The 15,720-nt window shown below is 41.1% G+C and overlaps 1 protein-coding gene, 1 long non-coding RNA gene and 1 gene segment (V, D, J or C); 1 reads left to right on the top strand and 2 right to left on the bottom strand.

The window, feature by feature from the left end:
* Nucleotides 1–705: 705 nt before the first annotated feature.
* LOC101173411 lies at nucleotides 706–1,063 on the bottom strand. Its single transcript, XR_002292284.2, has 2 exons — nucleotides 867–1,063; nucleotides 706–788 (listed from the first exon to the last, which is right to left on the bottom strand). It is a non-coding gene; the product is annotated as an uncharacterized LOC101173411 (long non-coding RNA).
* A 1,962-nt stretch (nucleotides 1,064–3,025) lies between these two features.
* Nucleotides 3,026–3,876, bottom strand: LOC101173171. The segment is given in 2 exon segments: nucleotides 3,026–3,694; nucleotides 3,784–3,876. Coding segments are annotated over 2 exon segments (420 nt in total).
* A 6,319-nt stretch (nucleotides 3,877–10,195) lies between these two features.
* Nucleotides 10,196–12,164, top strand: LOC105356158. The gene is made up of 4 exons (XM_011486265.3): nucleotides 10,196–10,495; nucleotides 11,080–11,403; nucleotides 11,518–11,613; nucleotides 11,727–12,164. The coding sequence occupies exons 1-4, from the start codon at nucleotides 10,447–10,449 to the stop codon at nucleotides 11,948–11,950; spliced, it is 693 nt and encodes a 230-aa protein (XP_011484567.1). The 5' UTR covers nucleotides 10,196–10,446; the 3' UTR covers nucleotides 11,951–12,164.
* The last annotated feature ends 3,556 nt before the right edge of the window (nucleotides 12,165–15,720 follow it).

Raw genomic sequence — 15,720 nt, 5'->3', positions numbered from 1 at the left:
ATTTTTTGCTGCCATTTCATGTGTGTTGTCTGCTTTGATGTCACTATGTTATTTATGCAATATAGTATAATAAATGCGCTGTACCTGAATCCAAATAGTATTTTCTAAGATCGATATAATTGATTTATTTCTTTTTTAAATCATTTTTATGAATGTTGATTCACTTCCATTAATTACATTGCTAAAACAGATTAATCTGGTTGGATGGTTGAAAAAAATTATAGATTAGTTGAATCGGTTAATTGTTACACCATTACTTTCAGATGTTCTCCTCCAAAATGAGGATGTCACTTCAAGAATAACCAAAAGTGAGAATTCAAAAAGGGAGCTTGGATTCACACCAGAGTTTGTTTCATTTGATAACCCAGAAAATCTCTCTGTGTCTTGAATGCTGATGACATTTAATTTTTGAGTGCCCCCTTGTGGATGTTGTGTAGTATTGTGTTGGTGCAGGTTTTTGTACAGAGTTTTGCTGTTTCCTGTCACTGTGGGCCTCACAGCACAGTAGTGCACAGCAGAGTCTGTCACTGCAGCAGAGGAGATCTGTAGATCTATCTGTTTATCAGCAGCTTTCACTTCATGAGAAAATCTAGGATCCAAACTCTGTAGTTTTTCTTCTGATCCTAAATGAGAGAAGAAGAACTCTGGAGGTTTTCCTGGAAACTGTCGATACCAAAAGAAAGAATCACTTCTTGACAGTTTAGGATATTTGTAGGACAGAGTGACAGAAGTTCCTTCCAAAGTGGACTCTTCCTTCTTGACTGCAGTGAGTTCTTCACAGCTGACATCTAAAGGAAGAGAGAAGTCAGATCAGTGATGGACAAACATCAAATGCTGAAATGGATCTTTGAAAGAATCCCATCAACCTGTTCCAATGACTAGAAGCAGCAGAGTGAACACAGATGTCTGCACAGACAGCATGTTGGATGAAGCTGATGTTTGGCTTTTGTGTGTTGAACTGTGTTGAAAGTGGAAGTTTGTGTCTCTTCTATAGTTCACTAACAGCTCAGCTCCTCCCTCAATCTCTCCATCTGCTCTTTCATCTGGTCTTCCTTTTCTCTCTGCTCCTCTTCCTCCTGGTTAACAGTCTGCTAAAAGGTTGAATTTTCTTCATTAATGGAAACTCAAAGACTTTAGTTGTTTTCATGTCTGTTCAGCAGACATGAAAACAAATTAGTCAGATGAACTTTGAACTTCACACCTTTCTTTCTGTTTTCATCTGAAAGTGAACATCATGACGTTAGCAGATCAAACTGACCTTCAATGTTATTAATGTGATTTCTGTATCTCTCAGTTGATATGTTCATAACTTTAATGAACAACTCTTTGTTGACAATAATATAAGTGGAAAAACATTAGTTATTTTTTATTGATCAAGTTTAAAAGTATTAATAATCTCTGTTAATCCCTTTACTTATTTCTTCATTTTTCTGTAGATTAAAATATGTTCACATCTTCATGAAATAATGTCTGTTTAACAGTTTTGATAAATTCATCATTTTGTTGAAATGATGTGCTTGTTTGATCTGTTTATTCATTGTTTCTTTTCTTTAGGCTTTTTGCAGGCTGGCTGTGACTCCGCCCATTCTCTTGTGGACTCTGTTAAACAGTCACTGCTGCAGGTCTTTGGTAGATAGTTACAGAGTATTTAATGAACTCTTCCTGAGTCTTCACTGTCGGATCACTTTGTATCATTGCTAGTTGTCTGAGTCCTTGTATGTGTTCAGTATAAACTCCCTCTTGGTTCTTTCCTGCATCTGGGTTCTGTCCTGCTTCACTAAATGTGACAATCATTTATCTTTGTGGAACAGTACCAGACTCAAAGGTTACAAGCTGTTTACAAAAATTACAGTTTCTCCTCTTATAACATTTATCTAATGTCTGTCAGAGGAAGCCATGATTGAAAGTGTTGAAAATGTTTTAGGAGAACAAAAGTTCTTCTTTCATTTTTCTTTTTGTCTAGAACATTTGTGATTTCACAATAAACAGAATTCAGTGATTACCATTGTTGTTGTCCTTTTTTTATAAATTCATGTTGACTTTTGTTCATAAAAGTTGTTGTATCAATAAATGTATCATTGAATATTTAACTGGTGGGACCAACATTAGTTTAGTCCAGTTGAGGAGTTGTCTCTGTCTTTTGCTCCTGGTGGTTACAGGTTGGCGCCATTGTTCAGCAGCAGAGTCGCCATCACTGTGTGAATTTGTTTGTAAGGAACTGTAGCTGTAAAGCGCTTTGGCCTGAGAGCAAGGAAGAAACGTGTTCTATAAGTATAAACCATTTATCATTGCTGCACCTTACACGAGGTTTATTGTAGGGTTGTATGGTTGCACAGTTGTTGACTCTCTCACCTCACTGAAAGAAGGTCCGGGTTTGAATCTGAGCTGGGACCTTTCTGTGCTTTCTGTGTGGAGTTTCCATGTTCTCCCTGTGCATGTGTTGGTTTCTTAATTACCACAGTCAATAAAACCTGTCATGGAATCAATGGAGTGTCTGATTTGCCTCTAGGTGTCTGTATATGTCATTTGTTTGTAAAAGCACACATCACTACTGAACATGTGTATTAAAATCACATGTAAAAAAAACTATTGAATGATTTTTTTTCATGATCTAATCATTTAGATGCAAAATCTCCATGTAAACTGAATCCACTTGAACATTATTAATACCAAAGTCACTTGGTGTGTTACTAAGCAACAGACTGTGACATCACAGAAATCAAAGACATATGTGAAGTTGCTTTGCAACACTTAGACAAAAACGTTTTAGTCTTCAACTCTGATTACATTTATGAGGTACGACTAAAAACTTTGGCATACAAATTGAAGTTGAGAACATATTTATCATTTTGCCCATGTTTTTGTGAAATAAACAACAACAACTCATGGAAAAAGATTCTGCAAAACACATTCCAAGAAATACTAGTAAGTGAGAGTCCCGGGAAAATCTTTGGTTGCAGGTTTGAGTAAAAACAAAAGCCAACATTTTGATTTTTTTTTTAAATATTTTAAGTCATCCAGCTGTTTGAATAAAAGGCGTTGACACGTTGACATTTTAGATCTAAACTCCACCAGTAACCTGTGGTTAAAAAATAATTCTAGCATTATTTGATTGAAAAATCAAACTTTCTTGAGTTTCAGAGCCAGATATAAATGTAACATGTAGACATGTTCATCTGGGCCTTATCATCCTCTCACGGTTCCTCAGGGTTCTCTGATTTCACCTCTTTTGTTTTCTGTGAAGATAAAACCTTTGGACAGCACATCAGGAACATCAGTTCACATTTTAATGGTCATGATAGTCAGCTTTTGAGCGCCCTCTAGAGGATGTTGTCTCTGCTCTGCAGGTTTTTGCACAGAGCTTTGCTGTTTCCTGTCACTGTGGGCTGCAGAGCACAGTGGTACACAGCAGAGTCAGACACATGAAGCTTCTGGATCTTCAGAGGAACTGATCTGGATTCTGAATCCAGACTGGAGGAAAATCTCTCCTTGAACTCTTCTGCTGTGGTTCCTGTTCCAATCTTAAAGCGACTCAGGATGAATGTTGGTCTGTTGCTTCCATCCTGTTTGTACCAGAACAGATAATAGTTGGATGAACTGCTGTTAAAGTGACATCCCAGAGTGACTGTGTCTCCTTCAGCTGCAGTCACATCTCCTCCTGGTTGCTGCACGTTGTCTGTCTGTGCTCTGCATTCTGTCAAACACAGAGCAACAGTTCAGTTTGCTGCTAAACAATCATGTCAGTGTTGTGTTGATGTCAGACAAACAGAGTTGTGTTCATACCGAGACTCACAGCAGCCAGCAGCACAGAGATGAACAGAGGCTTCATGTCTGCAGTGTTGAGGAACTAAGAGCTGCAGAGAGTAGGAAGAAGGCTGAGATCTCTTTTTAGTCTTCATCAACACTAAGCTGGTGGATGAGGAGGCGGAGCCTGATCACAGTGATTCAGATTGTTCACTGTCAGTCAGACGTGTTTTATGATTAAAGCAAAGGAGACATTTTCACGAATCTTCTTCCACTTTCGGCTTCTCCCATCAGGGGTCGCCACAGCGAACGAGTCGCATGGTAAATTTGGCAATGTTTTACGCCGGATGCCCTTCCTGACGCAACCTTCTCAAACCGGGCTTGGAACCGGCAGAGGTAGAGAAGGGAACAGGGAGCAGCCCGGAGTCGAACCCGGGTTTCACGGACGGAAGGCGCCGCAAACCAGCATGAGCTAAACTGGCTCGAGACATTTTCACGAATAAGAAGGAAATATAATTCATATTTCATTCAACCACAACATCTGAATGACAGAAGAAAATTTTTGGTTTCCTTGGTTTTGTTCAGACAGCTTGAGCAGCATCATTCTTCAGTCCTTAGAAGATTCCTGCATAAAATTCACATCAGTCGCCTCTCTTTAGACGCACATCAAAGTTTCTGCTCAATGCTTGTCCAAAAATGTGTTTAGAAATTAGACGCCCCTGATGAGTGTTGGAGAAGCTACTGTCAAAGATTTTTAGCCTCATCGCTGCATGAGAGTATTGTTACGTCCCTCTTCAGAGAGGAGGGAGAAATGTTTAACATAAAGAAAATTATGATAACCGGGCGGGGTTAAAGTTGGCCACACAGCCGTTTATTTGGTGACAAATAACAATCATAGGGGTCTAAAAGGGAAATAATCAACTCAACACCAAAGGCGCAACAAATAATGGTATAACCTAAATTCTCAGGCTTTATAGCAAGACACCAAATTACTCAAAATGCAAACGAAGACCACAAGAGTAAATGTAACAAAAGGACAAAACCAGAATCAAAGCCAAGGGGGGAAACCAGAGGCTTTCACGAGCTAAAGCCAGGCAGACAGCAGGGGCAGGCTGAAGAAACAAATTCCCACTCAGGAATGCAGCCGCCACTGGAGCAGAGGATCCTCGGAACGTTTAAGCTTCCCTCCAAGATTCAAGATTCAAGATTCAAGATTTTTATTTGTCACATACAAAGTTATATTTAGCAAATACAACCAGTAGTGAAATGTACGCCAGGTCCGCTCCGTGGACAGTGCAAATAATTAAGGAAAACAGCACAGATGAAAATATACATAACATACATAATATACACAATATACACAGGCGATTGGTAGCAGCCTCAATCAGCTCTGTATAGGGGGCGGAGTCAGCAGCTGTGCAGGAGCTGGACTTCTACAGGAGATGAGAACACATATGCATACACACACGCACACACAAGACAAGCAGACAACTACCAGGGGTCGTAACAAGTATCAACTGTAAAATCTGATCAAACTTTTATGTAAAACACTTTTTATACTGATGTAACACGAAGAACTTTACATAGTAAAATCATTTTTCAATCACAATCCAAAAACAAAAACCTTCACACACATAATAGTCTATATTACCGGTATACTCACATTGTAGATTCTGTGCAGTCACACCATAAAGGAGTTGCAGGGGCTTCACGGTTTAAATATTGTAAATTTTGAGTTGAATCTCACTCAACTTACAGTATTTATATTTAGAAGTTGTCCACAAAACTGAACCCCTGGAATGAAATAAGGTCATCTTGACTCTTCTCTGACCAGTAGCAGTACTAACCACCACACTTCCAAGGTATTTCCATTATTTTTGATAGTGTTTTTCTTTCTTTGAAATTTTTATGATTTTTTTTACTTTCACATGAATAAAGGATATTGTTTGTTGTGTGTTTTAATGTATACATTTATTGTAATCAGGACACCATAGGGAGTAGGTCAATGATCAACTTTGTAGTTGTTATAGGCGAACTTCGGCCTTCTTGGACACTCGGATAAAGAGAGGGGCAGGGCTGTCCACCAACCACTACCTGATGGTGAGTTGGATTCGCTGGCAGGGAAGGAGGCCGGAAAGACTTGGGAGACCTGAATGCACTGTGAGGGTCTGCTGATCAGATCATGATCACACAGATCACATTCACAGATAATATATGATACAGTAAGAATATTTACTGTAACTGCCGTTGCAGTTACATTCGGATATCTTGGGGAGCAGGAACCGTCTTTACGCGTGCTTCAGAAAAAAAAGGTCGTTGTTCTTCCTTTTCTGCTGCCTTTGGAGTGAGCTTTGGCGCCCTCCGGAGGCCATCACGCGCATCATGCATTGTTACTGTGACTCCAATTAATGGCAATTATGGCTCAAATTGTCGTCTTTTCTCGAAACAGTAACTCTTCTCACATATGTCAGCTTAAACTTCTTCCTTGAGAGTTTTAGCAAAAGCACCTCTCCTGTCACTGAAAATCATGATGTGCGGCTTCAGGCTTATTGCATTGGCTCCTTACTCAAGTAAATCTTGTGCGATGCTTCAACGCGGTGAGTGAAGAAACTCTTTCCGAGGTCCTCTTCTTATAGTGAAAAACAGTCCAGCATAATCTTAGACTTTTTTATGTAACTGCCGTGGCAGTTACTTTCGGACATCTTGGGGAGAAGGAACCGTCTTTACGCGTGCTTCAGAAAAAAAGGTTGTTGTTCTTCCTTTTATGGCATTTATTTTCTTGCACTTTCTTGAACGGTAAAAATATAAATTACAAACCACAAAAATACTCTTTAAAGGCATGAATACGTCCTTACTATAAAAAATAACATGTTCCAAACACAGTCTAAGCACGGTCTAAGATTACTGTGCTGCCGTGCTTCCTAAGTTCAAAATCCAAAAGCCAATGCAAATAAAAGACACGGCGGCTCCCAAAATGCTCCTAACCAATAGGAAGCCGGAACAGCTGCACAAATCCACTGTTTACATTTACTAGTTATTAAGTTAAAATACTCCCTGTTAGAGCTTCTAATTAAATAAAGCCATGTTACAGAGATTTCAGAGAACTTTGCAACGTGTTGATGGCTGATGAGGAGGAACAGACGAGTGGGGAAGATGCAGCGGAGCAGGGAAGATCACGGAAACTAACAGAAAAGACTTTAGAGGAGAGGTTACAGAGGTGGATTGTATTAAGAAGAAGAAAATTAAGTGCACTGACAAGCAAAACTAAAGAGCTTGAAATGTACAGCAGAATCTGTCGAAAGTTGGGGGAGTGAAAGATGGCAGACCTATCAGAACATCGTCTCCTGCCAGACAAACCTCTTTTTGCCGACACTGGTGTTGATTTCTTTGGTCCGTTTAATGTTAAGAGTCAAAAGATATGGTGTACCTTCAGTTACAGACAGCCTTGAAACAAACTCTTGCATTAATGCAATTTGTCGGTGTGTGTGCAGAAGAGGCCAAGTTCCCATCATGAGGTCAGATAATGGCACAAACTTAGTGTCTGCTGAGAAGGAGCTCAGGGAAGCTATCCAACAGATGGACAATGACATGGTTGAACAAGCGTTGTAACCAAAAGGAATAAAGTGGATATTCAATAGCCCAGCTGCCTCCCACCAAGGTGGGGTGTGGCAAAGACAAATCAGGACTGTGCGCAGAATTCTTAATTGTCTACTGAAGGAGCAGACAGTTAATGATGACTGCCTACACACTTTATTGTGTGAAGCTGAAACTATCATCAATGGTAGACCGCTCACCACTGTGTCAGATGATGTGAATGATGTCGAGGCTTCGACACCAAACCACTTGCTGTTGCCAAAATCCCAGCCCAGCATGCCCCCTGGAATCTTTACCAAAAAGGACTTTTACTCCAGAAGATGGAGACAAGTTCAGCATGTTGTGGATTTATTCTGGACCAGATGGACACACGAAAATCTTTCACAACAAAAGGAACGGCAGAAATGGCTGAGACCAAGAAGAAATTTCACGGCTGGAGATGTCGACCTTCGTGTGGACAGTTCTTCCCCACTAAACTCTTGGCATATGGGGAAGGTGGTGGAAACTACACTGGACTCCAGTGGGACAGTGAGAAAAGTAAGGATAAAGACCAAGACCAGTCTGCTGGAAAGGCCTGTGAAAAAACTGTCTGCTGGAAGAAGCAGTGTCTGAAGAGTGAAGACAAAGGAAAGAAGATGTGTATTATGAATATTTGAAGTATTTGGCTCTATATATTTGAATTTGTAATTTCTTAGTCATTCTGCTAACCAATTAGGTGCCAGATTATGTTGGAGCCAAATTGACTATTTGCATTTAACAGTTAATAAATTAAAATAATCTCTGTTTGAGCTTCCAATTAAATAACGCCACGTCAGAGATGCTGGTAGCGAGACTGTATTGTTAGATTGCAGCCTGAGAAAGTTGGAAGCGACATAGTTTTTTGACCGTGTGTTTGCATAATTTTAATTTTTTTAATTGATTAGTTTGAAGGAAGAACACGTTTCACTCAAATAACAGTTGCTGGAAAGAATACAAGTGGAGGTAAAAGAGACAGTCGCAAAGAGTGCCACTACACAGGCATGTTCAGCATATCAATTATGGAAGTGAAACTATTCAGCTAGAAGTTCAGGTGATGCTGCTGCTGGAACCACAGTTTCAACAAAATGTTTCCTCCTAGAAAATGAGGAACTTTTCTCAGCTGGGTGATGGTCAGCACTGTCCTGTTACATCAAGGAGGTCCTTTATGTCCTTCAGGCTAACCCTTGTGCTATCCTAGGCACTTGGGAGTTGGGTCATCTAGACCCCACTAGACAGTGCGCTGAACCTGTTTTCTTCAATGATTTGTGATTTTCACTAGTGTCCATGGATTACATGAAATCCTCTTCACCTTTATCCACCTTTGTCATGGTAGGGAGAACACGTCAATGTAACGGTGGGGTTTCTAAGATAGCACAAGGGTTAAAGCTTCTTCTTCTTCCTGTTAGGGACCTGATGACCTGAGCTGGTTTAGATCAGAATCAGAATCAGAAGAATCAGAATAGGTTTTATTGCCAGGTTCAGTAGAGCGCACTTTACAAAACGAGGAATTTGTCTTGGTGTATGGTACAATTAAAATAAGTTAAAAAATTAAATTAACACAACAACACTATATACAGTTGAGTAAGGTGGGAGCACAGGTGGGCTGGGATGGTGTGTAAGTAGCAGCGATAGACCTTTGGTGGGGGGGGGTCAGCTGGGGGGAGTTGGGGTTCTGTTCAACAGGCTGACTGCAGTGGGGAAGAAGCTGTTCTTGTGGCGCGAGGTCCTGGTCCTGATGGACCGGAGCCTCTTGCCAGAGGGGAGGGGCCGAAAGAGTTCATGTCCTGGGTGAGAGGGGTCGGCTACAATCCTGGCGGCCCGTCTCCGGGTCCTGGAGATGTGCAGCTCCTGAAGAGACGGGAGGTGGCAGCCGATCACCTTTTCTGCTGAGTGGATGACACGCTGCAGCTTGGCCTTGTCTCTGTCCGTGGCCGCAGCGAACCAGACTGTGATGGAGGACGTGAGGGTGGATTCAATAATGGCAGTGTAGAAGTTTACCAGCATCTTTTCAGGGAGGTGAAACTTCTTCAGTTGCCTCAGGAAGTACATCCTCTGCTGGACCTTCTTAGTGATGGAGCTGATGTTCTGCTCCCACTTGAGGTCCTGGCTGATGATGGTTCCCAGGAAGCAGAAGGACTCCACAGAGGTCACCGGGGAGTCACAGAGGATGACAGGGGGGAGGGGGGCTGGGGCCTTTCTGAAGTCCACTGTCATCTCCACTGTCTTCAGAGCATTGAGCTCCAGGTTGTTGGCGCTGCACCATGACACCAGCCTGGCTATTTCACTCCTGTAGGCCGACTCATCTCCGTCAGCGATGAGGCCGATGAGTGTGGTGTCGTCAGCAAACTTCAGGAGTTTGACAGACTGGTGACCAGCAGTGCATATTCTTTGGTGTCTGTCAAACTAAGTGGATTTTTGTCTAATTGGTATATAGTTTTGTAAATGTTTGAACTGAACTGGCAAACGTATATTAGTTTCCCATGCTTAGACATGTGGTGTCCCTCGGGGCTCATTGTGAGGCCCTTTTTCTTTTTGTACATCAATGATGAAAGTTTAATTCATCCTGTTATTGATTCCTAATAGATGTAGTGACTCAGTACTTGCTGTGTTCAGCCAAAGATATCTGGGATAAAGAGGATCTTGTCTGTGTCTGAGTTTTCAGTCTTCATGTGTTGTTGTTAACTGTGGGAGTTACACTTCACCAAATGAACCACATGTTAATTTCACGCCGCTGTTGAAGCCAGGTCTCTGAAACACGCCACTTCTTCTCTGTGAAGAAAAAGAGGAAACAGCAGGTCTCAGAGCACAAAGTTTGAGGTTCTTTGTTCTCTCTGATCCTCATAAAGAAGTCCTCACAGAAAGTCATCAATCAGAGCTGAGTAGAGTCGGTTTAGAGCTAAACGCTAATACAGCAGCTGTTTGTTTAAAGCTTTGAATCAAAATAAATCAGAAAAGGAATGAGATGGCCCTCCTGTGTCAGCAATAAGGAGCTTTTTCTCACAGGAAGTGGATTCATCTGTGCTGTGAGGCTGAGTTGATGTGTTCTTCAGACTGACAGAAAGTCTGAGAGAAGAGACAGAAGAGAGAACAATGTCTGACTCCTCATCTCTGTTGGTGACCTTGATGCTCACATTAACAGGTAAGAAATTTAACAGGGATCCGAACATTTTTGAGAAAATGGAGATAGTAAAAGACTAGTCCAGTTTTCAACAACCAGAACAGAAGCCACAGTTCTCTTCTCTGGAACTTCATCATGGACTTTATATGGATGAGTTTCACTATTTCATTTCATTATGTTTCACACCAGGTTTGTGGATTTCCTCCACAGAAGTCACCAACAAACATTCAGCCACAGCTTTGGAACTAAACCTCAATACTGGAGGTTTGGAACAAGACCCACTCAAACTCAGTGACCCGTGCCTTCCTTAGGATGTGGCTGAAACCTTTCTAGACATTTTAGTTAAAGATTTGTCTGAAATTCTCTACCAAGTGCTTCCAGCAGACCCTCTAAACACATTTAGGCCTGCATGTCTCTGATCAAACTCACCACCAGATGGTCATTAGTTCACAGCTTAGCCTGTCTCTTCACTCAGGGGTCCAGAACAAAAAGCTGAAGGTCACATGATGTCTTTAAAGATTTATGTCAAGATACAATCAGTTTTTGGAAAAGTCTGTCATTTAGCAGAAGAATAAATTCACTGTCTGTTTTTTTTTTCTCAACAGCAGCAAGTCCACTGATGACAGTGATGGAGGTCAGAGATGGAGATGAAGCCCCTTTAACTTGTTCAGGTGGAAGAGATCTCCATAATGGATGTAAAAGTGTGACTTGGATCTATGATGATTCAACAAACACAGTAACTCTGTTTGAACATGGAAAGATTCACAAAGATGCTGGATCTAAATCAGACAGACTGGATCTCTCTGAGGACTGTTCTCTGGTTCTGAAGAAGATCACAGCTGAGGATGAAGGTCGATACTCCTGCAGACTGTCCAGACCCTTCAGATCAAAACTCACAGATGTTGTTGTTCGTCTGACTATCATTGATGGTGGGTTCCCATTCTCATATCTGAATCTCTGTCATCATTAGAGCTGAAGACATCCTTAGTTTGATCTTTCTGGATGAATGCATGGAATCAAACGTCTGATTTGTCCTCTTTTAGAAAAGGAAACAACCAGTAAAACACCCTGGCGGAGCTCAGAAACTCTGCTAACATCAGATATAAGAACATCTGCTGAAGGAAACCAAAGTCCTGCAGGTTTGTTAGGAAATATCAGACAAATATGTGATGATGAGGAGGGCAGAGAAGTTGTTGATATTTCTTTGTGAATGATGAAGAAAATGTTGAGAATGATGGGATTGTGTTTCCAGTCTCTTCCTGGAGGATCTTCTATGTTCCTGTGGGCTTAGCAGTTCTCTCTGTCATCACTGTGTTGGTCATCATGAAGACAAGAACAAAGATGAGAACATCAAACTGTTCCAAAGACAGAGTCCAACCAGAACCACTAAACACAGTCAGCAGTTCTGCTAAGATCTCCCAGAGTGACGATGATGTCCTGAGTGATGAAGACATGCAGGTTTCTCTGCACCAATGAAGACATGAACACATTTCTGAGCTGCAAGTCTTCATGCTTCAGTCCATTCACCAGCAGGTTTTGTTAATTTGAGTAAACTCTGGGCTTGAAATTATTTTTTGCAAATGTGCAAAAAATATGAACTGTAGCTAAAATGTAATCTATGATTGTTTTTGTCTCATAATAAAGGAATTCTTAAGCTTTTAATGACATTTATGACATAATTTTAGTGGTTGATGTGGATCATCTGCTCATGTAAATCCTCCCACAGTGTTTCATTAGCAGCTGTAACCACAGAGACTCTGATCAAACAGGAATGAACAGAATCCATCTGATATGAAGCTGTGCTTTGAAAACCACTTCCCTCCTCTTTGAAGAGTAGTCCCATATCTGTCTTCAGGTTTTTGTACAGCCTCTTCTACACTTTGGATCACTGTGCTCTCTGTAGAGCACAGTAGTAGAGAGCTGTGTCTGCCAGGGTTAACTTTGTGATGATCAGTTCAGTTGATGTGTCTGTTGTTCTGGATTCATATCGTTTATCTGGAATAAGTTCATTGTTGCTGTACCTTTTTGCTCCTTTCCAGAGGATAAACTGAGGAGCCTGAAGGTCAGAATCATGTTTGAACCAGTAAAGTTCAGGATAGCTGTAGTCAGTCTGATAGTTACATTTCAGTATTACAAATTTTCCTTCAGTTCCTGTAGGTTGATCCCGAAAAGGAAAGATTGTGTCTCCAATTGTGAGTCCTGGAGAAGTGGAGAAAATGAAGCCATTAGATGAATGAGATGATGAGTTGATGCAGCAGCTTCAAGCAAACTTGAATCTCTGTTCTTAAACTCACCTAGAATGAGAGATAGAAGCAAAAAGAGGTAAAGCAACATGTCTTTGGAGTTCTTGAAGCCACACAGACAGCAGATGAACTCTGTTCTTCCACTGCAGCTCAATGAGGAAGAAATAATGTGACTGGATGATGTGAAGTTCAGTGGGCGGGGCCAATGAGCTCTTTTTCAGTTCATCTCAACCAATCAAAATGTTTAGTTCTTCCACAGCAGCTCTGTCTCTGATCTTTATGGCTTTACTTCTCTTTGACTTAATCTTAATCTTCAGTCTCAATAATCAGTGCTTTCACAGTGTGTGACGCCCTCTAGTGGATGTTGTGTAGTATTGTGTTTTTTCTCTGCAAGTTTTTGTGCAGAGTTTTGTTGTTTCCTGTCACTGTGGGCCTCACAGCACAGTAGTACACAGCAGAGTCTGTCACTGCAGCAGAGGAGATCTGCAGATCCATTTGTCTTTGGTCGTCACTCACTTTGAAGGAAAATCCAGGAACTGGATTCTGTAACTTCAGGCTTGTTCCAGTGTGAGAGATCAAGAACTCTGGAGGTTTTCCAGGAAATTGACGATACCAGAAGAAATAATCACTTCCTGTTGCAGCATTTTTATATTTGTAGGACAGAGTGACAGAAGTTCCTTCCAAAGTGGACTCTTCCTTCTTGACTGCAGTGAGTTCTTCACAGCTGACATCTAAAGGAAGAGAGAAGTCAGATCAGTGATGGACAAACACCAAATTCTGAAATGGATCTTTGAAAGAATCCCATCAACCTGTTCCAATGACTAGAAGCAGCAGAGTGAACACAGATGTCTGCACAGACAGCATGTTGGATGAAGCTGATGTTTGGCTTTTGTGTGTTGAACTGTGTTGAAAGTGGAAGTTTGTGTCTCTTCTATAGTTCACTAACAGCTCAGCTCCTCCCTCAATCTCTCCATCTGCTCTTTCATCTGTTCTTCCTGTTTCTGCTCCTCTTCCTCCTTGTTAACAGTCTGCTTAAAGGTTGGATGTTCTTCATTGATGCAAACACAGACTTTAGTTCTTCCCATGTCTATTTAGCAGACATAAGAACAACTTAGTCAGATGAACTTTGAACTGCACACCTTTCTCTAAGTTTTCCCCTGAAAGTGAACATGGTGATGTTTACGACGGAGTTTTATGGCCACGGTGAGAAATAAATTCTGGAGAATAATTTTTTTACTGTTCCTCACTTAGAAGAAAAAAAGTCGAAATGTCGAGATTAAAGTTGAAATAGATTTAACCTGCTAACAAAGTTGTCTGTTTACCCCTATTGCTATCCTATGACCCCACCCTTTCATTGACGTGTTATTCCTACCATGACAAAGGTGGATAAAGGTGGAAAGATTTCATGTAATCCATGGACACAAGTGGAGATCAAAAATCATTGAAGAAAATAGGTTCAGAGCACTGTCTAGTGGGGTCTAGATGACCCAACTCCCAATGTTAAAGTGCCTAGGATAGCACAAGGGTTAATGGAGCATGCTTTAAGATAAAAGATATGGAGCATTTTGTAAAGCTTTCATTCGGAATAGTTTTCAAAGACAAAAAATTCTGATCCTTTTGGTGACTCAAAACCAAATTATGTTTAGTTTAGCCGGCTTTCTGGGGTTCAGGATTGAGAAAGCGGAGTTTCATACGAAAAATAAGGAGCTCAGAGACACATTTGAGTGTAGATGGCTGCTTGTTTAACCCTTGTGCTATCCCAGGCACTTTACCATTGGGAGTTGGGTCATCTGGACCCACTAGACAGTGCTCTGAACCTTTTTTCTTCAATGATTTGTGATCTTCACTGGTGTCCATGGATTACATGAAATCTTTCCACCTTTATCCACCTTTGTCATGGTAGGGAGAACACGTCAAAGTAAGGGTGGGGTCATCTAAGATAGCACAAGGGTTACTTTCCTTTTCACTCACAAACCCAGAAGTCCATTTGTCAGCTTACAATGTTTAACACGGACGCTTCGGCGCGCGGTTCACCTTCATGAAACAGAGTGTTTCGGCACAATGTTTCAGGGCGTGTGTCAACCAGTGCAGATCACGTGGTTGATGACGTATGACGCGCCAAATGCTTCGTTTGGTCGAACCACGCTTCAGATGTAATTGTGTTTTGAACAGTTGGGCCCGCTATTCTCTAGAAATAGAAAATGAATCCTGAACGTTTCCCGACCAGTTCCATTGTTTCCCCTGTGTTGGAATCAGCATCAGTTCATTGTACTTTACCATGGCTCCTATTTAAAAAGGTTCTGTGACTCAGGATCATTTCAACTCGGTTTTTCCTAATAAAACAATACATCATGAACGTTGTGTATCATAAAAAAATAAACACTGCAATCAATCTATGATGGCATGCTGTTTTCTTGTGATTAGAGATAGTTCAGTGGAATAGTCAATGACATAAATATCCAGAGGTTCTAGGATCAAGTCTGGCAGTACACATTCTTTTTGCGTGTATTTTTTTCTTCATGTGATATGTATTTTACTGTGTCAAGCACTTCTCACAAAAAGCGTCACATGTTGTGTTGTTTTACATTTTTTTTATCATCATTAACAAAATGTTTCTGTTTTACATTTTTTCATCATTAATTCCACATTGAAGTGTTACAAGGAGCTTTGTTGAAACATATGTCGATATACATCCAGTCCGCCACCAGATGCCGCTGTTCTGTGTGGTTTCGAAGCCCTGAATGGGTGGTTCATTTTTCCGGCACAATTACATGAACCCCAATGAGGCTTTATGGGGCTTCTATTCCCATCCCTATGGCTTGGACAGGTTACAGAATGGAAATTTGCTTGGTGTCCTAAAAAGTGGCAAACAATGGTGACCAATGGTGGCAGTGTAGCTGGTGGCGATTCCACATGAAGCAGGCAGACTGACGTCGGCTGACGGGTGAAGAGTCCATATGAAGGCTGCTGGCTGATGAGAAGATGGGTGGCAGGTGTGATGAA

Source organism: Oryzias latipes, chromosome 17, assembly GCF_002234675.1.
Source record: "Oryzias latipes chromosome 17, ASM223467v1".
NCBI classification, from domain to species: Eukaryota; Metazoa; Chordata; class Actinopteri; order Beloniformes; family Adrianichthyidae; genus Oryzias; species Oryzias latipes.
Note: the sequence above shows the minus strand (reverse complement) of the source record. Positions and strands in the feature narration are given on the sequence as shown.